This window comes from Episyrphus balteatus, chromosome 1 (genome assembly GCF_945859705.1).
Source record: "Episyrphus balteatus chromosome 1, idEpiBalt1.1, whole genome shotgun sequence".
NCBI lineage: Eukaryota > Metazoa > Arthropoda > Insecta > Diptera > Syrphidae > Episyrphus > Episyrphus balteatus.
Window position 1 is genome coordinate 15,512,805 of NC_079134.1, and position 26,224 is coordinate 15,539,028.

General features: G+C 30.1%; 1 protein-coding gene across 2 annotated transcripts in view; it reads right to left on the minus strand.

Annotated features, from left to right (window-relative positions):
* Positions 1-26,224, minus strand: part of LOC129916876 (cilia- and flagella-associated protein 45) — a 61,635-nt gene that overhangs the window by 29,214 nt on the left and 6,197 nt on the right. Inside the window, exon 1 of one of the 2 annotated variants that reach the window (XM_055997073.1) lies at positions 18,779-19,272. The exons of the other annotated variant lie outside the window; for it this stretch is intronic. Coding sequence (XP_055853048.1) covers positions 18,779-19,257 — 479 coding nt within the window. The 5' untranslated portion in view covers positions 19,258-19,272. Of the gene's footprint in view, positions 1-18,778; positions 19,273-26,224 lie in introns of those variants that run through there. 2 annotated transcript variants of the gene reach the window in all.

Below are 26,224 nucleotides of genomic sequence, written 5' to 3' on the forward strand. Positions count from 1 at the left end.
GTATACAAATCGATACTTAACAAAAAAACAAACCAAAGAAGAGTTTTCATTCCAAAAAAAAAAAAGGTTAAATTGAAATATAATTGTTTCTTTCCCTTTTTTTAAGGGCAAATGTTAAGAAAACCTTTTGATGACGTTAATTCTTAACCTATCAAAAAAGCTGATGCTCTCAATTATTTCAGAGTCTCTTTAAAATGCTAATTGAGGTATGGGTTTATCGTTATATAGTCCCAAAGTAACTTAATATCATATTTATCGGTTAAGCCACAAAAACCTTTATTAAAAACTTTTAAGTGATTTCAACTTACCTATTTTCTCGTATAACCCAGGTAAAATTAACCTATGTACCTGTAGGGTTTATCTGTTTTCGACAGAATCATGAAAACCACTAGTTGCAGTGGCTTACTCACTCACATCACTGAACGCCTTGATATTTGCAAAACTCCTAAACAAACCTGCATGATGCAAGTGTAGTACAACACCCAAACACGGACACCTACCCGCCTGCAGTCATACAGCTTTTGGACGTGTTGGCCTTCTAAAAGATTTATTTATCACTGCCCTGCATTAGTGTGGTATCCGTATCCTTCGGAAGCTATCGTTTAAAATTGCACCAGGAAATAAAAAACAAACAAAAAAAAGACAACAACACCCCCAACCAATAGCTACGAGCATAACCTTTCACAGACAGCAACAAGCTAAAAACCTACATTGAATGTGTACACAAAAGTCGGTCCATTAAAGTGCGGCAAAACGACGTGATTGTGCAACTTTTTTACCGATGGTGTTAAATGGAATAGTGATAGTGGTGGCGGTAGTAGTTTCTCTTTAGGAGCTGGCGCTCGCATAGTGCAACAGTAACTATACGCCATTACCATTATATCCATCATCAGGATAAAAAGGGGGGTATATGTATGGAAAGGTAGCAGCTATTTTAAGCGATACCACAAATTTAATTTTGTTTAAAAATGTTTCGCATTTAGCAAACTATATTGTTGTTGAAGTTTAAGTTGTTCTTTTTTGTTCAACGAAGGATCTTAAGTTATTTTTATTTTAAAAAGAAGAAAATCAAAAAGGCTAACTTGTTGCTCACCACTTGAGTTAATGAGGAGTTGTTTCGTGTTTCTGTTTACAATTTAGAAGAAAAGTTTGTAGTGGTTTTTATTGGCAAGTGGCTCCAATTAACCTTATTTAGATAAATGGGCAAGAAGTGGTAAAGATTGTGCAATCCTGTTGAAACAAAAGAACAATTTTTTTTTTTAAGAAAAAAAAAAATGAAGAAGTTTTAAAAAGTTATTCCTGTAGATTTCTGCTGGATAAGACTATAGTTTAACTTTCTTAATTTCTTAAGAACCAGAGCTAAAATACCTAAAAAAATAATTGAAAAATATTGCCCTGAAAAGTCAATTCTTCCTTAATCTTCGACATACAAACTTCTTCCGACCTCAAATCATAGCATTTTATAGACACTTTTAGTTAGTCACTTCCTGTTATCCTAATCTTCACCCATTGCCATTCCTACCTTCCCCTCCTTCTCACAGCAATTCTTCAATGCGTTCCGTTGCAGTAAAATGTGGACCTTCGTAGTGACATCCAAATAATTTGTGTAAATACGCACCTGAACGCGCCCCACAGCTTACTTTCTTTCATCTTGCAGACAGCTGACATGGTTACTCCGTATAAAAATTCAGTTTATAAACTCCCTTGTTCATTGTTTTTTCATAATTTTTATTAAATTTGTTTTCCTTGAAATTGCAATTGTTATCCCATAGCCCCATAACCTTTCGCCTTCTTATTTTGAATCACTCTATGAATAAAATAACATTTTTCTTATTTCAAAAAATATACATGGCAGATATCTCACCCAAAAACACCCGATAAACGAGTGACAAAAGCGTTTTTTAAGCAATTTTAGGCCTTACCACCACTTAAAATAAGTCAGCCGAAAGACGAGCTCAAAGTTGCATTTTTCTTATAGGTTTAAGGCTTTGGAGTAAGTACTTAAAATTAGTCAGAGGTGGCATTTCTGATCTCTGATAAAATTTTCTGAAATTTTTGAGATAGGAGAAAAAATAAGCATATTAGCATTTATTCCGAGGTTATTCTAGAATGTTCACCACCTAAATAATAAAAGATACACTTCCTCTCATATCAAATTTTTCTTGGTTTTACATAACGAACACGATTTAGCCTTTTTTTCATAACTTATGCAAGAATATATTAGTATATTGTTTGAAAATTTTTAGAAGGATTGTTCTTTAAAATTCCGTATCTTTGGTTTGAAAAGTCATATAATATTCGAAAGTATACCAAATTAATGGAAATTTGATGCTCTAAAACTTTTTTGATGAAAAAAATGTGTAACTATCATAGAAACTCAGGAATAATAAAATAAACGAAAAAAAAAAATAAAACGACATAACCTCAAAAGTGTTGTCCTAGCTGAAAAACAGTGAATGCACAAAAAAAGATATTTAATTTATATTACCTACAACTTTGTATAAGTAACTTATTGATTAAGTCAATAGTTTGGGAGATATAGACCAATTCGCGTTTTTCAAAATGCCGGATTTCGCCAGGGGGTTGGCGTCCCGAAAACGAGGGACTTAAGCTTTTCTAATATCCTTCTTTCAGATTTGAAAAAATCTGCCGTATTTCGTTCCACAAAATGACTGATGAAAAGTTTAAATCACAATATATTTTTACTAAATAGGTACAGTTTTTTTTTTAATTACATACATTTTACTGGTACTTCCGCAACTCACACGACTCATATTAAAGTATATGAATTTCAAATTATTTGTTTATTCATAAATAAGCTAAACACAAAAAATTCCAAATCATCATCAGAAAAAAACACACTTCAACGGTCTTTAATAGGACAAAACCTTTAAACTGTGGTTGTAATTGTTACTGATTAATTTTCAATCTAGACTCGGAAATGGTTGAGAGGTAAATGAAAATTCAGAAATTCACAAAACACGACCAAGTTTCTCCTTTACCATAAATGTCATGTTAGATTAAAATCTCAACATTAAATTTTTTATTGATATGTATGTTTGCTTCATCCACCCTCATCAAACATTTTAACATTAACTTTATTACCACTGATACCTACTGGTAATTTTTATTCGTGCTAATTTTTAACTCCTGAATGAATACACTGCTAACATTTTTATATATACAAATGTTGCATCAAACAACGACCTCGTAGTAAAATACTCGTATCATCGTCCATGGACATAATTATTGCTCAAGGTAAATATCAACTTTAACGATTGAAATACTAGACTTCTTCTAGTAGCAGTACGAAGGAACGAAGGAAAGAGGGGTTTGATGATATTTTATGGTTCTTACTTTATAGCTGAAGAAAAAAAATGGAAAATATGTCTTTGATTAACGTTCCTACATTTACACAAGGCAATATAGCTAGATGCACTCACATTGTCCTTGAACTCTTTTTTCATGAGCCCCAGATGGCATTGACTTCAAAATTTCCAACACAGATACTAAAATTGTTTATGTTTGCTAAGAATTTAAGGAACGTTGATGCACCTATTGAAAATTTTGAGGACGAAATAAAGAGTAACTCAGTTATTCCGAACCAAACAACCAATATAAAGTTGTAGACGTTTATAAAGATGTATGAGTGAATGATGATATTTATATGTTAACTCACATATGAAAGACTTCAATCGAAATAAATTGATTATTTTCGAATGTCATTTTTCGAATGTCAATGCTTGAGGTTTGTGTTACTGTTTTGCTGTGTTTATACAATTTGAATCGAGGACATCTCTGTGGATGTCCTGATCGAGGTGACTATACGTATACATCCAGGATTGACGTGTTGAATGTCAATGACAATATTGCATTCATATATACACAGGAGCAGAAAGTGGGTGGGGTATAAGGAGTTGTAGTTGGAAGATTGAAATGTTGTATATGATGATGATGACATAAAATATTGTTGCAATATTGAAACCATTTCAGCCAAAACGTCTCTCTACTCTTCTATCTTTGAGGAGTTTAGGCTTTCGAAGAGGATTTATCTTTTGGCACACGTCATTTACGGTGTAGTAGTATCACGATTGAAGATATATCGATTGCAATTGATTAGGATTTTCATTCAACGTGGTTGTACGTAGAATTTATAGAAAGAATTGTATTGGAACCATTTTTAATATAGACATGAGGTGTTTTCGACATACCTATACTCGTACATGCTGACGTTTTAGTTTTACACAATGTCATGATTAGAAAGCATTTGTTACAGGTGATTTTAATAGGTCATCTAAAAGTATTTATTTTGGAGTTTTTGAAAACTAATAAAAATAGTTTCTATTTTTAACCTTATGTTGAAAATGACAAGAGGTGTTGCCACTTTTAAAATGGGAACTTGAATGTGGAAACCCTTTTTGAAGGAAAAATTATCTTATAACATTATTTCTCATATTTTTGCAGTTTTTTTTTTTTCAATGAGGAAATGTTAAAAACTCCAAACAAAAGCCTATAGGTACAACGAAAAAAAATATTTAGTAGTATAAATTTGTTTACTGTTTAGACTTTTTTAACATTTTTAACATTTTTTTGTAGGAGCAAACTAAAAAGATATGACAAATTTGTTCAATGTTTATGGAGCAATTTTTCTTTAAAATAGAGTTACCATCATATCGTCGCCGTAAAGCAAAATTGTTCTAAGTCACAAAAAGCAAATTTTACAGGGGACGATTTTTAAGTTTCAAATTGATTTAAAGCGACAATTTTCTGCTCGTTTGCCACTCAAGTTATGTTTTTTTTATAAAGTTTGTTCTTTTCTCTTGAATAAAATATACAAGTGTTTACCTCATTAGTAGATGCATACTATTTTTAAATATTTTTTAAAACTAAAAACCTAAAATTGGACATAGAACACTTCCTATAGTTACAAGTACGTTTTTTCCTTAAATAAAAAGTGGACTTAGAACAATCAAGAATACTCGGGCTCATTTTCAAAAGGTTACTTCCCTGTTTTTATTGTTCCATGTCCCATTAAATTATATTATCTGCTGAATGAAATTTTTTTTGACAAAAACGGTTTTCAAATTCGGAAAGAGCACCCTCAAATTAGAAAAACTTCAACATTAACCTATTTTCTATAAAAATTGGATTTAGAACAATTTTGCTTTACTCCAACGATATGTAGATGTTGTCATTTTAAAAATTGCAAAACAATTTTTTTCTTTTTCTAGTATCATTCAATTGGCTCCAATGTTAGCCCCAACCTTTTGAGCTAATTAGCTGGACAGTCATCTATCGGACTATAATAGTAGGGGAGCCCGAGATGCTAAATTTGCAGTTACTCGAGCGTCATGGGGATCTTTTGGAATGCGAAGATTAGGTTCTAAAACGAAAAAAAGTATATGGAAGTTTTCCATTTAAGTGGGGAAAAGAGCTTATAAACACTCTAAAAAAATTTAAAAAAAAAAAACTGTCACATGAAAAACTCGAGCGCGTCAGATATTAATAGAGTATACTCGCATTGGCTTTGTGATAACCGATATATATTAATCTGACAATTAGACAGTGGTATGGGTGGCTGAAAAAAGCGGTAGAAAAAATTAAAAAAAAATGTTATTCGAGTTATATTTGTCGTCTGGTCTTTTACGAAAGAAAAAAATACCCCAAATCTAAGAACATTACGTAATGACCATACGATCAGAGCTTCTATATTTATTAAAGATGGGGCTTTTGCTATAAACACAAATTTAAGTATTGGGACCGGTATGGAAATTCTCCGATAATGAATTCCATATAAAACGTCTTTTAGGGCTTATTCCCTTGGGCACGTTATTTTTTATCAAATTTAATGAATTCTTTAGATTTTTTTAAGTCAATCCACATAATGAATGTAAGTAAATTAGGCAAACAAAATTAAGATATTTCGACAAAAACGTTAAAAACTCACCAACATGAACCAAAAAATTAGAATTTTTTTATTGTACGTGCATGCTTTATCGATAATTTTGGCTATATTGCCCCATGAAAACCGTCAGATTATATGTTTTTCGTGTTCCTGATAAAATTCCCTTCAGAATAAAAAAAAATTAATCGCGCTCGAGTATTTCGAGGTGACGTTTTTTTTTTACAACTTTGTGCCTCTCCCATTTTCGTATGCCACGCTCAAATTGTCAGATTATTGAAATATACACTTTTCATGGAGTACACAAAAAATATGTTTAAAAGAATGCTAAGTGAGCGATTTAAAAAACTAGTGGGTTGGGAAAGTAGGGTGAAAAATATTTAATGGCCAATTTTCATAACACTTAAATATCCAAATAAATTGGTCGTAGCGTTTAATAAAGTACGTATAAAAAAACATGATGGTACGAAATTAGATAGTTTTTTCGAGATAAAGGTGGTAATTTCTTTAGAACGGTTATACCAAAACTGCCAAAATATGCTGCCGGCTCTTAGACTATGATGTTAAATGGAATCATTCTTTAGTATCAGCTTTTAATTAAGCTTTGAATAAAGTAGAAAAAATTTACATATATTCATTTTTAAAAATTTTTTTTAGTTTTTTTGTTTAAAATACGGTTTTGTTTGAAGTAATGTAACTTTTATGTATATGAAATAAAAGGTTATCAATTGAAGATTGTATTGGTGTAGAAAAAAGTGTATGTCATAACTTATTTTTTCGAGATATCAGTTGTAGAAATCAGTCTTAAGGAATTTTTTTCAAAAAAAGTCTAAGAACCATACATAATACATATATACAAAAATACTATAAAAAATACATAAAAAAAAGATATTAGTATCAGTCGAAAGGTATTACCTTAACCTTTCATTTGGTACCAAAATTGTTTTTCTAGGTTCTATACTTCGGATGCTATCAAGATTTGTTTCGAAAAATTCCGATTTTTCTGATTTTTTCGTCCTAAACTTCAGACTCAAATATCTCGAAATCCCCAAAACCAATTTTGAAAATATTTGTCTCACTAATAGAGCTCAATATAAGCTTTCATTTGATACTAGTCTCGTTGGTGTACGCCCTGGGCCCAGGCTCCATAGAAAAATGGGTCATATAATTTAAATAATATCGAAACTAAAAGATCTAATGAATCATGGCATTAATAATTGTTTTTTTTTTTTTCAATATTTTTAATTTGTTTAGGTAGGTACTCTTTGATCATTTGAATTACTTTACAACACGAACAAATGATGTACATTCTTTAATAAAATGTTGAAGGCCATTACATAGAATTGAGTCGTAGTTTTAGTATTTCAAGGCTATTATCATAAAAGAGAATGAAATGAAGATGAAAACCAATTCATTTCCTTATGTAAACATCTTGAATGCAATAACCTTGTTCTCATATTCTTCAAGGGAAAATTGTAATGGAATTCCTTGTACACAAATAAGATTTCTTAGAAGTTAAATGAGCAATAAAATTTGTCTTTTTATTTACAGACCTTGAAAAGACTTGTCCATATAGATCGACATAGATTTATTCTTTTCAAAACAAATTTCTATTTGAAAAGGAAAAGAATGAATAAATCATAGTCTTATTAATTAAATAAAATACATTTTTTTATTAAATTAAACACTTTTTAAAGTAACTTTTTAAAATCTCAAACTATTCGTTATTTGCTAATGAAGAATTTGATTCCTTGTTATCCTTTTCAGCTTCACGTTGATCCCTTAATTCTTGAATATGATTCAACAATCTGTATCTTTCATTGTTAATTTCAGCCAAAAGTTGATAGACAGATTTCTCACCATCCAATGGCAAACTATCCAATTGATTGATATCAGTAACGATAGCATTTAATAATACCGTGTTATGAGCCAAAGTTGGCAAAACTGCTCTAGTATCCTGATGGCATTGGTAGACTTGTTTGAATTCACTTTTTGGAATAGCTAAACATTTTTCAATATCTTCAGCAAAAGTTACAACTTGTATGCTGGATTCTTCGGCCAATTTTTCAGAATTTTCCTCCAAATGTTTAGTTTGTGTGAGCATATTGTCGAAAAGTTCAATTGATGACGCAGTATAACGATCGACAAATTCATCGATAACTTTGTTAATTTCCGAAGGCAGTTCACTTTCATCGACATCTCGTTGCAAATTCAAATCATCGAATATAAAATCGAAATTAGATTGCAATTGGGCAATTTCTTCCAAAATTTGGTCAGAGTTTTTCATTTGATGACTCAAATAGCGGAAGTTCCTTAAAGTGTTGAAAACAGTTTGGTAGACTCCATTGTTGACTCCATGTTCCTCGCTAACTTGAAATAATGCATCGATTTTGAGTCCAAGAGCATCAAAATTGCTTGGGTTTTGTTCCGATGCAAGGAATGAATCGGTTAATTTGTTAAAATCGTCCATGAAGGATGGGGTATTTTCAGTGTCAGCTTGAGCACAAGCAACAAGGAGAACTACTCCAATAATATAACCAAAGCCTTTCATCTTAATGGAATACTGTTAGTTTACACTTCTTTCACTATAACTGTTGATCATTTGTTTTGAATCAATCATTTTATAGCTATGAAGTTAGTACTCGAAAATAATTCAATGCTATGGTTTTCTATTTCTATTATCAGCTGTTGAAATTGAACTACAATTTCATTGTCAAGAACACTCTTGATTTGAATTTGATAGAAATGTTTATTTTTGTACTGAGTATTTTGATATAAGATTCACATGAAGCTCTCGAAAATAAGTGGGCCCATCAACAAGTGTCACAGGTTCTTCTTTTTTTGAGTGCTGACATCTTCATTACATTTGTTCATTGTTTATTATGGCGTTTAAATTATTGTAATACTATTTATTCATAGTATGAGAAATTTAAGTTGGACCTAATGCTAACTTTTTAATTTTAGATTTGGGAATAAAAATGCAAGTTTAAAATTCACAAAAGAGAAGCCAAAAGACTTAGAGAAATGATACCATATTGAATGGTGCAATGTTACATTTATGGATTAAAGGCTTTTAAAAATCAAATATGACTTTAATTCGTTGCTCAACTTAATTTTAATCCAAATGCTACTTGTAAATGCTACTACTACTAATAGTACTAAAACGTACTTATAACATGCATTTTTTTAAATTTATTTTCACACTTTGCATGAAATTCAGCCTATTTTAAATATTTTGTGTATACAGTATGTCAAACAGCAACCGCCTCAAATGAAGACCATGGATTCCTGAGGTCATTTTAAGTCGAAAATCTTAAGAGGTAATTTTCTCGTTTTCGTCCCGTTTTCGAGTTATGACGGTTTTTATGATTTTTGCTCTTTTTTCCCTTAACTGGCTTTATCTTTGCCAAACTACGTCTGATACGAAAGATGTTTTTACAACCAATCAAGAATTTATCACAGTTTGTCGCTCCTAAGCTCCTAAGGAAGGAAATCATTTTTTCAGACTTTTTCAAAATATCGCTTTTTACACGTTTAATGCCAAAAAATTAAAAAAAAAACATACATTTTATTCACAAATAAGCATGGTATGTATATTTAAAATGTATATTCAGTTCATAGTTATATAATAAATTAGTTGTGTATTAGGCTGGGTCAAAAATGTATGGAGAAATTTTTTTTTGCTGATTTTTTTACGGGCACAGTGATGAAAAGGTGCCAAACTGTGAATAGAACAATATTATAAAGTTTGGTTATAATCAGACTTTATCTTCTGCCTCCGGTTGCCCAGCCAAGTTCTCTATGAACTTTGGTCCTAAAACCTTAGGAAAAAACTCAGGCCTTTTTCGAACCATTCTAACTTTTGTTTCAATAATGTCAAACATTTCACACTCGTTTTATTTGTTAACATAGTCCAAATCAAGCTCCTCAAAAACTTTCAGCTACGTAGGATTAGTAGTTTCTGAGTAAAAGGCCTTAAAAAATCGCAAATTTACTCACTAACACACTAACACACTGATTTACTCACTAACACACTAACTAACATATGATAAAAATTATGGCAAACTTCTAGTTTTCATAGAAACTTGTTATGGTCATGGATCTTGAAGTACATAAAAGGAAAAAAATCGAAAAATTGAAATTTTACATTCAGGGGGCGTGGTAACCGCCCATTTTGGCAGAATTAATATCAATTATTAAAAAGTATACTTCTGAATACCCTAGAATCTTGAAACTTGGTAGAATTGTAGTTAATGCAAAGGAAACATATTCAAACTAACGATTTTCTACCTTGGAGGCGTGGTATCCCCTTAAAAATAATAAAAGAAAGATATAATGTTTCATAAATTAATTAACAAGTCTTAGAAAAATGTAGTTTTGTTTTTTTTTTTAATTTCTCAAAAACGACAAAACATTTTTGCATCCGGTTTTCTGTTTTTGCTTACCAACAAATAAGAGCATTGAATTTTGAAAACTTAAATAGTACTTAATCACATAAAATTAAGAAAAAAAAAAAATTAGTTCGCAAATTTAATAAAATTTTTTTTTCAAAATTTTGATTTTGAAAATTAATTAATTTTTCAAAAACTGTTTTATAAAACAGCTTTATTTGAAAGCAAAATAAAAAAGAGATTTTGGGCTTAACAAAAAGGTATAACATGTTGTTGTAGGTATAACCGTTGATTTTTAATAATATTTTTTCCTAATTAAATCATTTTTTTTTAGAAAATTGCCCCTCCTGACTAAACGGGGGTGAATATTAATCCCCTCCAATACGATTTTTTTCTTGTCCGGACCCAACCTACACGCTTAAGCTTTTTGGCACATGATCTTGAATTAGATTTTATAAGAAATGAGATAATAATCAATTAAGCAAAGCATGTGTGGTTTTTAGGCAAAAATCAGCTTTTTCAAAAATTAACCCACAATCCGGAGGCACTTAAAGTTAAAATAATGAAATGAAATTTTACTTATAAGCTAACCGAACCATTTAGCACCTTTAAATCGCTGAGCCTTTTTTAAAATCCAAAAAATTGTATTTTGACCCACCCTATTGTGTATATTCATTCTTCAACTTACATCGATTTTAAAAATACGTGTTCCCGATTTAAGAAAAAGTACTGTAGTAGGGTTGGTGATGAATGACCAAAACCCATAATCCCAAAGAGAAAATCCCTAAAGCCAAAATCCCCAAGACAGACCTGGGTATAGACAAAATCTCTAGGAAAAAATCTCAAACAAAAAAAATCTCCGAGCGAAAATCCCAAAATTTCAGATGCGCAAGTTGATTGCTTGATAGACAACTTGCGCATCTTCATTTTGGAAAGACTTATTTTTACACATATTTAATTGTAAGCTATGATAACTTGCCTCAAAAGATTATGCTTAGTTCAACTTGCTGTATAATTCCAGTATATTAGAACCATAGGTCAAACAACGAAGATTCAAGTCACGGTTGTTTACATAAATTATTTTTTCTGTTCCGTTTTAAAAGAGGAACCTTTATGATTTCAAAATTGTCGTGTTTGGTTTTGATTTTGCTTGACTAAAAGTGTTTTTGTATCATTCTATATCGTTTTTGTTTCTACTAGTTGGAGATTTTTTGGGATTTGGAGAAAATGGGAGAAAAAATTATTTATTGGAGATTTTGTCCATTGGATGCCTTTCCCCATGGGGATTTTGTCCAAGGGGTCAAAAATTTTCTGGAGATTTTATCCGATTGAGATTTTTTTTTGGAGATAGTGTTGGTTTCCCAAATAAAAAACTATTCACTTAGTCGATCCCAATCCTCCATCTGTTGCCTAGAAACCTAAAGTATAAATTTCCGTACAAAAGTTTCCATAAGATTGCATTACTTTCCAAAATTTTGAAGCCGTTTTTCTCAAAACTACAATGTTGCAGATTCGTGGTTTTGGCTTTGTACAATAGATATATGTATTCTTTCAGAATATAACCTAACTTTATTTTGTTGTTTGTTTTATTGTGCAATAAAAAATGGGTAAAAGTTGAAAAAATTGAGGAAAACATCACTTTTTCAAGATTTATGGAATGAAAACCCATAATTAATTGGTTTAAACAATAGACTTTTATACATCATTCAAAAGGTCTGAGAACCCTCTTTCCAAAAACATATAACATATTGCGAATTATTAAAAAAATTATTGTGCAATAAAAAATGGGTAAAAGTTGAAAAAATTGAGGAAAACATCACTTTTTCAAGATTTATGGAATGAAAACCCATAATTAATTGGTTTAAACAATAGACTTTTATACATCATTCAAAAGGTCTGAGAACCCTCTTTCCAAAAACATATAACATATTGCGAATTATTAAAAAAATGACTGAGATATTGATAAATTACCTCGTAAGGTCTGTAAAAAATTATTCGACCATACGAACAGCCTACACTATGTAATTTGTCGGGTGTATTTTCAGTGTCGCACCGTGTATTTTATCGAACAAATCTTGAAATATCTTTGCTCTAAAAACGAAGATGTGTTGTCAAAATATATAAATTCTAATATTTTATTAAGGAAATTCAAAAATTTTTAACACCGAGAATTTTATGTAAACAAAATGCACGGCTGGTTTTTTAATGAAATTAAGTTCATTAGATGTAACGGGTGTGACGTTAAAAAAAAAGTCACACCCGTTACATATGATTTGAAGATATTCTCAGACAGCACTAAAGTTAGGATATTTTTAATATAATAAACAATGAAACAAATTAATATTCTAAGTGTTAATGAATTAAAATATTCACGAAAGATCATGAAAAATCTTTGAAAAATCAGGAAAAGCCTTTTTTTTAAAGCTCTGATTATTTAAAGCTGCTTAAATTTTTGAGGAAGTAGGTAGAGCTCAGAGGCTCCATATAGAATGAGAATGCTCCCTAAACCATTACTTTGCTCTCTCATCTGCGTAAACGATTCAATTATTGCTTCACTTTTTGGTAACCTTGAAAAAAGTTATTTAGCTAATTGTACCTAAAACTATTTTAAATTAAACATTGAATTACAAACGTTCCTAAACACAAGTCAATTTACATTATGACATTACTATTGCGTCACCTTGTATTGTAAAGTTGGATTAGCTACTCGTTTTTTAAAAGTCCTTGCAAATTATATGAAATAGTGATTCTAACTTAAATCAGAATAAATAGGATGCCAAAGTTGAAGGATAAGTATCCTTGAAATTATGTAAATAGGTCGAGGCCAGTTTTCCTACAAGATGTTCTCACTAAAAACAAAGTAGGTATCTACTTAATTTTAACGTTTCATTTAACTGTGCTTTAAAATTTCCATAAAATTTCATTTTCAAAATATCATCACACAACCTACTAACCTCGGCTTTGGTTGGTAAATACACTTAACAAAGTCCAAATCCATATCATCCATATTTTCCAAAGTATGTAAAGGTACGAGTACTCTGTTAGAACTTTCCTTTTTACAGCAGCTGTTGTCACTAATTATAAAATGAGTCAAACTTTTTCCAACTTTTCTACAATGTATCAGGTATCAACGAGTGAATATAACAAAAAGTAATTTTATTTTATTTTTTTTTTAGTTTCTAGTTTAAGTTTGTTTTTTTTTCTGTGGAACACGTTAGAGTGGGATTTTACGCTAAAACAAGCGCGAATAAAGTACCAACGATAACTAGTTCCAGGACTAAGAACTTTCCTACTTCTGAGAACAAGGTTTGCTGATGATGTGTTTTGTGTCATTGTGTTGTTTTGTTGTTGTTTGTGAGAGTATGAAAAAAGGAGTTTAAATGACAAAAAAGAAATACACACCCGCGCATACAATTCCATTATAATCGTCACCCATGTGTTTTGATGGAGTTTCTCAAAAAGTAACAAAAAAACTAAAACAAAAACTAGGTGCCTCGAGGATAAAGGGAAAAGGTGAAACAATATACTAAAAGAATGACAATTCGCTAATCCCTTAGAGACATGAATAACATTTTGACAGCTTGACATATTTGTGGGAGGAAGAGTTCGGTTCAATCAAGAATTGTGGCATAGTCTGAAGGTCGTACACGTGACATGTGAGACATTGCATGCATCCGACAGTTTAGGCCTTATGCGAGCGCCAAGATGATAACAATTTAAAAAGTATATATTTTTTCTAGGTTTGGTTTAGTTTTTTGTTTTGTTATAAGATATATGATAATAGAGAAAAAGAGTTTAACAATTTATATGCTAAAAAAAGTTTATTTGCTGTTTAAGAGTAGTAAAAGTCGAAAAAAAAAGGTTCTAAATATAAGTTACCTTGATTCTTATTGTTATCATGTTTGATGGATGTGGAAGAGCGATAAGAAAAGTGTGTTACCAACGTCATTTGATTTTTATTTGTTGTAGGTATGCAAAGGTTCAAGTAAAACATGTTAAGGATATGGAAAATTCGACTACAGCCTAAATGTTCACTTCAAAATTGAATAGTAAGTGTTGTTTGAAGACTCCCCAGAGGAGTTTTTCAAATTAAGTATCCCATTAAAACTTTTCAAAAACGGCAAATACGAGTTTTATAAAAATAAAATCGTTTGAAAGATTTTTAATACTGTCTATATTTATTTAGAAACATATTTATTTGTTTCCCCCTTTTTTTTAAAGAAGATTTTTATTTTATTTTTAATTTAATTAGTCAAGATTTTTAAGTAAAAAGTTTCAACAATCTTAGCAATTTAAGAGCAAGTTCTCTTAAAATTTATTTGTATAAAAAAAATTATGATAATTTTAAAGAAACAAAATTTTTTATAAAAAAAAAATATTATAATTTTAAAGAAACAAAGAATTATTCTGTACAAAAAAATTTAAAAAAAATTTACATTTATAAATCTGGTATGAAATAGAAATAATAAAATTAATCTTCAAAAAAATTCATTGGTTCGTTTTCAAAAAAATAAAAAAAAATTAAAAAAAAAATTGTCTTTCAAATTACAATATTTTACCCATTTTTCTATTACGATTATTTCGAAAAAAAATTTTTGCATTTTAATTTCAACACTAATGCCTTATGTACATAGATATTTGCGAAACTATAAATGAAGACTTTAACTGAATCGGCGGAGATGAGAGGTTTCATTAATTTTTGCCGTTAAAAAAAAATTAAATTTCGCATCTAGGGAATCCTACGAAACTCATAACCTCCAAATTAGATGTAAATCACTTCTGTTATATTAGCTCTTTTTCTTTCATCTTAATGTCATGATGTCTGACTGCTATCTTAAGTTCGATTTTTCTTACAAATCCTTAACTAACTATATCGCAAGTAATATTAGGATTGTCACTAAAAAGTTAATGTACAAAAGTATGTAAATATTTCAAAACAAAAAAAGCTTACACGCAGAAAAATAAGGTACCTACCGAGAAGTTTTTTCGGTTGGATTAAAAAAATGTGTTAAAAATAACGTAGTCTTGGTTGAAAACTACGCAGTTCTCGTTGCTAAAATCAATTGTCGCCTCTGTTAAGTTTAATTGTTTAAAATTACCATTTTAGAAGGTTATTTTAACCGATCAACTTTTTTATATTGATCAAGAAACTCGGTTAAAATTTGAGATTTTAGTAAAATTTAACCGAGAAAGTGTTTAAGATTTAACAATTTTGAAAAGCCGAGTCGACTCGTGTACATTTTAACCGGATTTAGTTTGCAGGTGCTATATCAATAATCTTCTCTGTTAATCTTACACGAGTTTTACGTTATTTTTAACCGATCATTTTTCTCCGTGTAGAACCCTTTTTCATACACAAACAAATTATATTGAACATTCTGACTTACTAATCATTTATTTAAATGGGAATATCAAAGAAATGATTTATGGATCGAAATTGAATTTATGATTTTCTCTTGGATACTCCTGATGTCATAACTAAAATGGGATCACACTGCAGGCACCAGAATTATCAGAACTGGTTCATCCAGTCCAAACTCCAAAGTTATGAGTTAACAAACATAAAAAACAAACAAAAAAATATAGACGAATTGATACACTCCTTCTTTTTGGAAGTTGGTTGAAAATATGAACAAACTTTTTAATTAGGTATAGCTTATTTGTGTGTTCACAATGTTTGTTTGCTAAATCGAACTTCTGTTCTCTTACCTTATTATCGGAGACTTAAATCATTTTCTAGTTCATGCTCGCACCATTTTATGGAAATAAAAAAGCTGCTTTAAAAGTTCAAAGTGGAATGCAAGTTTTATTCGCCTTGTTGTCGGTTGATTTGAATTTATTTTTCAAAATGTGTCGTTATTTTGTTTTAAGACCCTGATTTTGGTTGTAAAATGAAACGAAACACAAATTAAAGTAATAACATAAATATTAACAAAATGTCTTTCTCAAAAACCACAATAACGGTTATTGAGAAAGCTAACTTATAAATAATTCATTTTTTTGTGGATTTCATTTCAAATTAAAGTTTGTTTTTGAGTTTAAGTACCTAAATGTAATCGGATTTCCCCAAAATATTAGAATTTGCATTGAGTGTTGGCTGTATGTAAGTTTCGCAGGGTGTCCCAAAACTAATGGTTCAAACCGAAAATGGTTAAGACCAATATAATACTCCCGAATCCTTACGGTTTTCCTTTAAGTGAAGTTTCTGTGAAATTTTTAAAACCTCAGAACTTTAGACTGGGTGAACCGATTTTGATAATTCTCTTTGTATTTAAAAGCTTGTGATATAATTTGGTCCAGTTTTGAATATGGCATACCTAGTGGAAGTTTGGATCTCTAGAAGTCGGTTTTTTGTTGATAAAAATGAGTAAATGTATAACAAAGAGTTTTCATAAATCTTTTTTTATTTATTTTTTTTTTGTCCAAATTTCTCAAAAGCAAAATTGCTATGCCATTTTAAAGAAAATTCACTAACCCGTTTTGGAATAATTGATTATTCAAAAAAAAAATCTTTTATTTTTCAAATATAAAATTTATAATTTTGAAAAATTTTCTTAGTTTTTATATTAATTTACTCAAACACATTTAAATATATTTTGGCCATTTTCACTGGAGTACGTACGATAAAACTAATTTCAACAACTTTTGAAATATACACCTTGCAAACGAAATTATGATAAACTACACTGAAAATAATAAATTTCGTAAAATTACGAAAATCGTTTCATACACTACATTTTCGTTGGCCCAACGAAACTTTCGTTGGCTCAACGAAAATATGTAATTTTTCGTAATATGAAAACTTTCATCAATTAATGAAAACGTTTCATACACTTTTTCTCCCTTTTTAGTGCCAAAAAATCCAATTCAATGAAAAGATTCATCAATTAACGAAAAATTTCATACCCATTTTAAAGAACAAAAATAAGAATTTTTTCCTTACTTTATCAAAGTTTTAATTAAGTAACGAAAAAATTCATTAACTTATGAAATTCAACATTAACTAACGAAAATCTTCATAAGCTTATGAAAATTCTTCATATACTAATGAAATATTACATTGGCTTATGAAAAAATACATCAGTTAACGAAAAAAAATCGTTGCCTTACAAAAAAAAAAAAAAAATACGTAGACTTGGGTGCATTTCTGTTTTATGCATTAAAAATTGAATCTTGCTGGATATAGTTCACATTAGGTTTTTGTTTAAAAATCTATGTAAGTTGAGCTGAATATAAAAAATATTTGCGTATTGACAAGGTGTCTCACGGATAAGTCAACTGATGAGTCCAAGTGAGCTCCACCGGGTCGAAACGCCAATTTTTTTGTTTTGGACTGTATTAAATTAATAATAATTTAACAAGTCCAATAAATATATATTATAACCTATTAAAAAAAAATTAATACAACGAAAAGTTTCGTTACCTAACGAATATTTTTTCGTAATTTAATTAAACTATTCATAAAATTTACGAAAAAATTCGTTAGCTAAGGAAAGTTCTTTCATAAATTAATCAAAAAATACATTGACTAACTAAAAATATCACCGTGGTTAATTAAATTTTACATTAATCGATGAAAAAATTTCGTAAAGTGATGTAAAAATTCATTAATTCTTGATCAAAAATTTTTATGAAAAATTTCATTAAAATACGAAAGTTTTCGTTAATTGATGAAGTTTTTCATTAACGTATGAAAGCCATTTCGTTGAGCCAATTAAATTTTTCATCGGCTGAAAATTAATTAAATTTTCGTTGGCTCAACGAATTTTTTCGTTGTATTTACGTAAGGATTTGGTTCAGTGTATATTAAGAAAAACCTATCTGCAAAATTAGCCCAATTTTTGATTTCATTGAAATGGACACTTTTAGAAAAAAAATCTTGAGATGTATTTTAAACTTATAACTCTACATAAAAATCTTTTTTGTTGATCTAAAATTTAAACAACTGGGACTGAAAAACAGATATTTTCAAGGCTTGACCTGGGATAACTTGTACGCATTATGTCAGATTAATTGGGATTTGATACACTCCTGTTAAATTATGACATAATAGACAAGTCTACCAAATTTCAAGGAGGTTTAAATTTTTCCCAAGTGCAATTTAATTGGCCAAATATTATTCTTAACGGCTCATGTCTACCATAGAAAAGTTATTTAATGTGATTTAAAAAATAGTTGAAAGTATAAAATGTTGAAAAATTTTAAAAAGAAGTTGAATTTCAGAAAAAAATTTAAATTTTATTTATAACAAAAAAATCAATTTAGTTTATGATCTTAAAAATCTTATTTTGGAAAATGTATGTAAAATCTTGTTTTCGAAACATTCATAGTCCATCCAAAATTTCACAAAATAATTAATATTTTTGAGTTATAAAAACTTTAATTTAGTAGAAATTTGTTTCAACTTTTTTTTCCACAACTGTAAATGAGGTGAGCCAAATTAGGTATACCTATAGATTTTAATTTAATAATTAAATCTACAAACCTGCACTTCACCAAATCTGTACAATCCAACGATAGAACTATCATTTCACTTTCTTCTGGTGGTACTCCTGGTGGTAACTTCACAGCTTTCTTCTTAGATTTGACACTTTTTCCACGCCCTCGTTTTTTTGTTCCACCTCCATTATTTTTCGTTGCATTCACTGCATCTGATGCATTCGCTTGATCAGATCGTGATGGCTTCCCACTATCACCTCCATCACCATAATCATTCCTCTTTGAATCTTCTGGTGTATTAACTTTATCCACAAAACTATCTCTTCGATGTGACGAAGTTGTTAAAGTCCTTAAAACATTTTCCACATCACTATAACCCTCGTAATGGTATTTCTTTCGCAAATTATTTCCCGAAATTACTTCAAGTGTTTGCCATACATTCATTGTACCGTCACCGTAGGAAGAAATTTCATCGACTGACCGATTTCGAACTCTCAAATCACCAAAAACTGAAATTCCAGCCATTTTATTATTTACTACTGATTTCGTTGTTGTTGTAAGGAAATTCCACACACTTTATCAACCAAAATAAATCACAAAACTATTTTAAGTTCGAATAAAATTTAAATTTCAATTTCAAGGACTTGCTGTCAGTTATTCATATCGGATGCACTTGCTTGTTATTACTATTTCACTGCAACCCAAACACTCTCACTGCCAGGAGCAGTGTGAAATCCAATTAAATGTAACCGGGTCGCTATAAAAATATTCAATTGCAACAGCTCCTAGAACTAACGCCAACCAATGAATAGAGCCTTTTTTGATTCACTTCTATATCGTATGGCGGCGGGCGCGAAGTACACTTTTGAATTAGTTCTGGCACGGTGCACGCCTGAATTTGATATGCGGATGGCGAAAGACACATCTACTTGCTTCCTATGCAAGTTTTTACTTGTATAGCCTTGCAACCCATAGTCGACGTCGTCGTCGCCGTCATAGCCGTCGTCGTCTACACCCGTCGGAATCTCGAATTGGGTTAGAAACAAAAAGTTAAGTTGAAAGGAAGTTTTTGACACCTGACACCCTTTTGGATACATTCCAATGTTATATACCTTCTATCTTTTCTATCACCTTTTATATGAGGAGGCTAAGGGCTGAATTGGCTTACGTGTCATAATTCGATTTATTATTAGTTATATCTTTACCACCCTTCTTTATGGGAAAAGGGAAGGAGATATATGGTATAGCGTGCAAGGTATTTATATGGAGTTTTCCATTTTTCTGTAAAAAAGTCTCAATTCTATCACTTTTTGTGGAGTTGGAACTGCCACTTCTTTTTTCTATAAAAACGCGACTTCTAATGGTTCAATTGGATTGCGTTCTATATTATAACTTTCTTATGCGATATTTTCTACATACTTCTAATCTATAGAAATATAAGATTTACATTGATCAGCTAGACTTTAGTTTTGAAAACGACTATCTTGTAAGAAATAAGTTGAGATTTTTGTGATCAAATTAACCTTGTCAATTTTATAGAGGAACGCCGCACACTGGGGATTTTGCGGAAAAAAGTCCAAAATTTTAAGTACCTCGGAGAACATTTTCAATACTATTTCTAAATTCTAGAATAATATCTGAATCAAAATCAGAAATAATTACTAAAATCGGACTTGTAGTTTAGTTTTTAGAGCTTTGTTAAGGGACAAGTTGTTGAAAGTATAAAAAACGAAGTGAAAATACCCTGAAATTAAAGTTGTGTAATTTTTTTTTGCTTGAGCCGACTCATACACTTTTATTTTTCCTTAAAGATGCCATCATTTGTCTATTGTTAATCGAAGAAATTATTAATTTTAAAGGTATTAATTATTTTATATAATCATTTAAAGAAAAGAGAAAAAAAAATGGCTTAATTTTTTCATATTTTTGTATACATATATAATTTTAGCTACACTTGCCTACAGACTATTAAAAACATTTTCCTTATGAAATTACCTTTCGATAAAGACCAAATTTGGGTGCCACCAGGTGCCACTGCGTTTTTTATTGGCAATTGAAAACTTCATTTGGTCGCAAAAATGATTTTCTTAAAAATTACTTAAAATAACAAAAAAAATATTAAAAATCAATGGTAACACTTACAGTTATAAATGATACCTTTTTCAAAAGCCAGAATATTACGCTTAATTCGAATTTTTAAATTAAGTTCCTTAAGTTAATTGTTTTTGAAATAATCGATTTCAATGTCAAAATTTTGAAAAAAAAAATTTAAAAAAACACATCCAATACTATTTTTGTAAAGATTGGGGATTTGCATACAAAATTGAATTATGAAGAAAATTGCCTTGATTGATTCCTTACCAAACACTGAAAACTATATGTTTCTATGTCTTCTAGTTTTCGAGAAAATTGAAAATCTGACAAAAAGGAGATTTTCTTCCTTTTTGTCAGATTTTTATTTTTTTTGGCTGCAAGCTAGAGATCCTTATCCGAAAAGACAAATGGAGAAAGTAAAATTAATTAGCAACACTTTTTGAAGTGAAAACTTCTTTAGTATCGTTGTGATTTGAAACACGATGAAACGAAAAAGCGACAGGAAAAATCAATTGATTATAACTTTTTTGTTTTTATAGATAAATGAATGAAATTTATACGTGTGATTGATAATAAAACAAACTATAATTGTACAAAATTTCAATAAATTTCATATTCAAAATCCTGAAATAACAATGAAAAGAATTCTTACTTTTTTTTGTAGGCATCGTAGAAATTTGATTGAAGCGTCATATAAAAGATAATAAGATTTCAGATGATATAAAATTTATTATAAGTTGTCATTTAAAAAAATTTATTTAAAGGTGATGGGAAAAAAGTTAGATTTTTTCCATTTTGTTTTTCCAAGAAAAATGATTTTTTAAAGTTTCATTTTTACCACGTGTGAATTGCACACATGATTTTTTTTAATAAATCTACTTCAATAAAATTGCATTTGATTTTCTGACCTTGCTTCAGAAAAATGAATTTTCGTTATACATATAGGTATGTAGCTTAAATGTTTTATAATAATGGCAGTTTTTAGCATTTCATAGGAAGATCTAAGCCGAAAGCTCATGGAATGTCACATAATAGGTTTAAATTGACATTATTATAGAAAAATACAGATCATCTGAATCCTTCGCCCTGCCTTTACTAAGAAGAATCAGAGTCATTTAAGTGAGTAATGGCTCTCTTAACAGAATAAACTCTTGAAAAATGTGTGATGCCAATATATTTTTAATTGTATAAAATGTGATAGAAGTGGTTTTTTGAGTATTTTTTAACTATAATTCGGTTTTTTCATTTTGCGTGGACGTGGACCTAGACAACAGTATAATGAGTTATTCGTTTGCATTTAATGTAATTAAAATCGGTAAGGTGGTTCCAATAGGTAATACAAACAAATAAAAAAAATGCTTTAAGTACATGTAAATTGTAAATAGCAGTTTTTAGATTTTCTAAGAACAATATCTGGATCCTTAATAACTCTTACAATATTTTTCAAAGGGCGTGGCAGTGGGTGCAAGTGAATAATAATGGTTTCTTACGACTTAAGCTGTCATTCCTGAAAATTTCATCCAAATAGATTCAGTGGTTCAGTTTTTATTGAGTTTTTTCCGCACTCCCATACAAATTTCCCCAGTGTGCGCCGTGCGTGAAAACTTGTAGTTGTGATTTTGACACAATTGCGTTATAACAATGACCCAATGAACATTCTAACCTTTTGGACACGAATGTCGTACAGTGCGTTGATTCAGTGCAAAGTATGGAAAAAATTCAAAACAACCTAATTTTTATGATCTTTTCTTTTAACATTATTTTTTAGTCTCATGGCAAGTAAATAGTGTATAAAAACATTTTTTATTTCGGTTATAAGTTTTTGTCATATAAGTACACTAAGGATTGTTATTTTTATAACTCAAAAAGTGCGTTTTTCATACAAATTGTGTGTAAAAAGGCTTGAAACAATCAGTCATAGCTAGCAGGGACGCGGGTGGACGCGGATTAATGATACCTTTTTGGAAAGGTCGTATTTCCCACTTTATAACCTATTAACTTTTTTGATGAATGCACGTGAATCAAAAATTATGCTGAACTTTGAAAATAAGCTGTTTTTGTGAGAAATAAACCGTTACTTTACCGGTTATTAAAACGATCTAAGACTTTGGAGTGCAAAAAAACCAATAAAATATATTAAGCTTACCCTTCTTACGAGTATCCAATTAAAAACCGGTTTAATTGGAGCAATTTAACTCCGTGGTGCAGCTATTCGTAAATCATCACTAAATGGCCTACTTTTGACATGTTACCTTTAAGAGGTTGTGTAGCTTGCTGTAGTTGCATTTAAAAAAACAAAAAATTACAGTTCATCAAGTTAGACATCTGGCTATAATTTTGCATTCTTCAAAACCGGTTTTAGAAGGCTAAATTTTTTGACTTTTTTCCACTGGTCGCCGCACTGTGTGTCGAACGCAACATTGCCAAAAATGTCAAAATGACAAGAAATAGCTACCCGAATTTTTAAGTTTTTGCTGATTTTAGCTCTTAAAGACAAATTTGATGTAAAGCGATTATAAAGCGTTAAGTATTGCGGAGAATGGGCCCAAAATCATCTGAAGTCAATCTTAAAGTGAATAAGTTTCCCCTAAAAGCTCAGGGGTTGAATTAAGGCATACGTTCGTTAATGTATGGTTGCTATATATGACCGAAATATTCAAAACGTTAACGTATGATCGTAATCGTGTGCCGTGATTTGACCCCTGTTCTTTTCAATTTCTGTTCATTTTTGTTTTTAGATATTTGGACATCCAGGGAAAACCGGAATTATTTTGAATCAAAAATATACAAAAGTGAATGTCGTAACGCGACATGAGTACATTTTTCGAAACAATAAATTGTTCATTTTAAGAAACAACAATTTTTGGCAAAGCTACATATTTAAGGCTGCATGTCAAATACTTTAATTTGAATATCAAAAGATTTATTCTATAGGTTCTAACAACTTTGCTAAGATTTCATGTTACCTTAAATGTACGTACTTGTCTCGAGGTATTTGATGAAATGCACTCTTTGTGTATCATTTATTAAAAATGGTGGATGTCATCGAGATAACAAATTCTCTGCCCAAAATCAAAACTATACCAGACTTAAAGCACGGTTTTAATTTAAAAGCACGGTTTTAATTTAAATTTAGAAATGGGTCACTGAGGTGTATGTGTAACATTTTGTTTTCATAAAAAAAATAAATCTCAGTTAATATCAAAAACATAAACATTAATTGATATTGTAAAAGAACGAAACAGGGTTGCCACTTTGAAAATAGGAGATTATCTATGACAGTCCTTTTTTAAAGGAAAAATTGTCACAAAAATAAATTTGTCACATCTTTGTAGTTTGGTAGCAAAATAATGAAATAATGAAAAAAACAAAAAAAATATTAAAATAAAAAAAAACAAACGAAAAAAAAAAAACAAAATTTGAAAAATCTTTTTTGATAAAAATAGTAATAAAAGACTAAAATATAATTTTAAATTTAGCAAAAAATTACCATCTTAAAAATGACGAGTGTCATCTCTAAAATTTTATGGCTCTATTTAATATGATGCAGATTTTGGATATGTCTTTCTTACATTTCAAGGCATTTGAGTAGAATTTCCAAGTACTTGCTCGCACCTAAGAGATAGCATCTGACATTTTCAAGATAGAAGAGGGGCTCACCCAAGGTCTGATGTATATTTTAGCCTTTAACTCTATCTAATATAGTACATTTCCGTAGAAAAATAAGTGCGGTGTTTTTCTTAGCATTTGAGTAGGATTGTCTAATATCTATTTGCTCCTGAAATGAAATGATTTTTTTAGGGCTCTTATGATCCTTCTAAAATGGGTTGGGGTCGAAATTCTGTATGTTGCAAAATTCTGTATTCAAAATACTGTATGCCAAAATACTGTATGTCAAAATTCTGTATGTGCAAAATGCTGTAGGAACAAAATTCTGAAAGTCAAAATTCTGTATAGCAAAATTCTGGTTGGTCAAAATACTGTATTTCAAAATTCTGTACATCAAAATTCTGTAAATCAAAATTCTGTAAAAATGCTGTAAAAAAATATCGTTTTGATAATGTAAAAAAGTGCGCGCGCACTTTTTTACATTATCAAAACGATATTTTTTTACAGCATTTTTACAGAATTTTGATATACAGTATTTTGCCGTACAGAATTTTACAAAACAGAATTTTGCATGTCAGTATTTTGTTGATACAGTATTTTGACGTACAGAATTTTGTATTTACAGTATAATGACGTACAGAATTATGGTATTACAGTATTTTGACCCCACAGAATTTTGTCGTACAGAATTTTGACAAGCAGAATTATGACCCGCTCCCTTCTAAAATGACAGTTGTGCAAGTCTTTTTGTTGCCCAACAAAACATTTGTTTACATAATATCTAATATCCAAAATGCTTTCCAAGCAAAGAGCGTACATGCAGGTTATGAATGAAAATAGGGTTGGGGTCGAAATTCTGTATGTTGCAAAATTCTGTATTCAAAATACTGTATGCCAAAATACTGTATGTCAAAATTCTGTATGTGCAAAATGCTGTAGGAACAAAATTCTGAAAGTCAAAATTCTGTATAGCAAAATTCTGGTTGGTCAAAATACTGTATTTCAAAATTCTGTACATCAAAATTCTGTAAATCAAAATTCTGTAAAAATGCTGTAAAAAAATATCGTTTTGATAATGTAAAAAAGTGCGCGCGCACTTTTTTACATTATCAAAACGATATTTTTTTACAGCATTTTTACAGAATTTTGATATACAGTATTTTGCCGTACAGAATTTTACAAAACAGAATTTTGCATGTCAGTATTTTGTTGATACAGTATTTTGACGTACAGAATTTTGTATTTACAGTATAATGACGTACAGAATTATGGTATTACAGTATTTTGACCCCACAGAATTTTGTCGTACAGAATTTTGACAAGCAGAATTATGACCCGCTCCCGTGAAAATATCAAAATGAAAGTAATAGATAAAAACACTCTGTAAAAATGAAGATTTATGTTTTTATGTTAATCGTTAACCAATTCAACAAAAAAGCAAAAAAAAAAAAATCTTATTATCAAGGGGCACGGTAGTGCCCAGCCAAGTTCTCTAGCAACTTTGGCACTACACCCTTATTTACAGGAAACAACTCAGGCCATTTTCGACCCCCCTCTAACTTCCACACCAAAGATGCTAGAAATTTCAAACTCGCTACTTTTATTGAGCTTGTCAAAACCAAACTCCTCACAAAATTTCAGCCTTTTACGATGAGTAGTTTCTGAGATATAGGGCACGATGAGTAGTTTCTGAGATATAGGGCACGGTGATAGGGCTTGTGGTGTAAACAAAGGGAAAAATCGAAAATTTGAGATTTTCAATTCAGGGGGCGTGGCATCCGCCCATTTC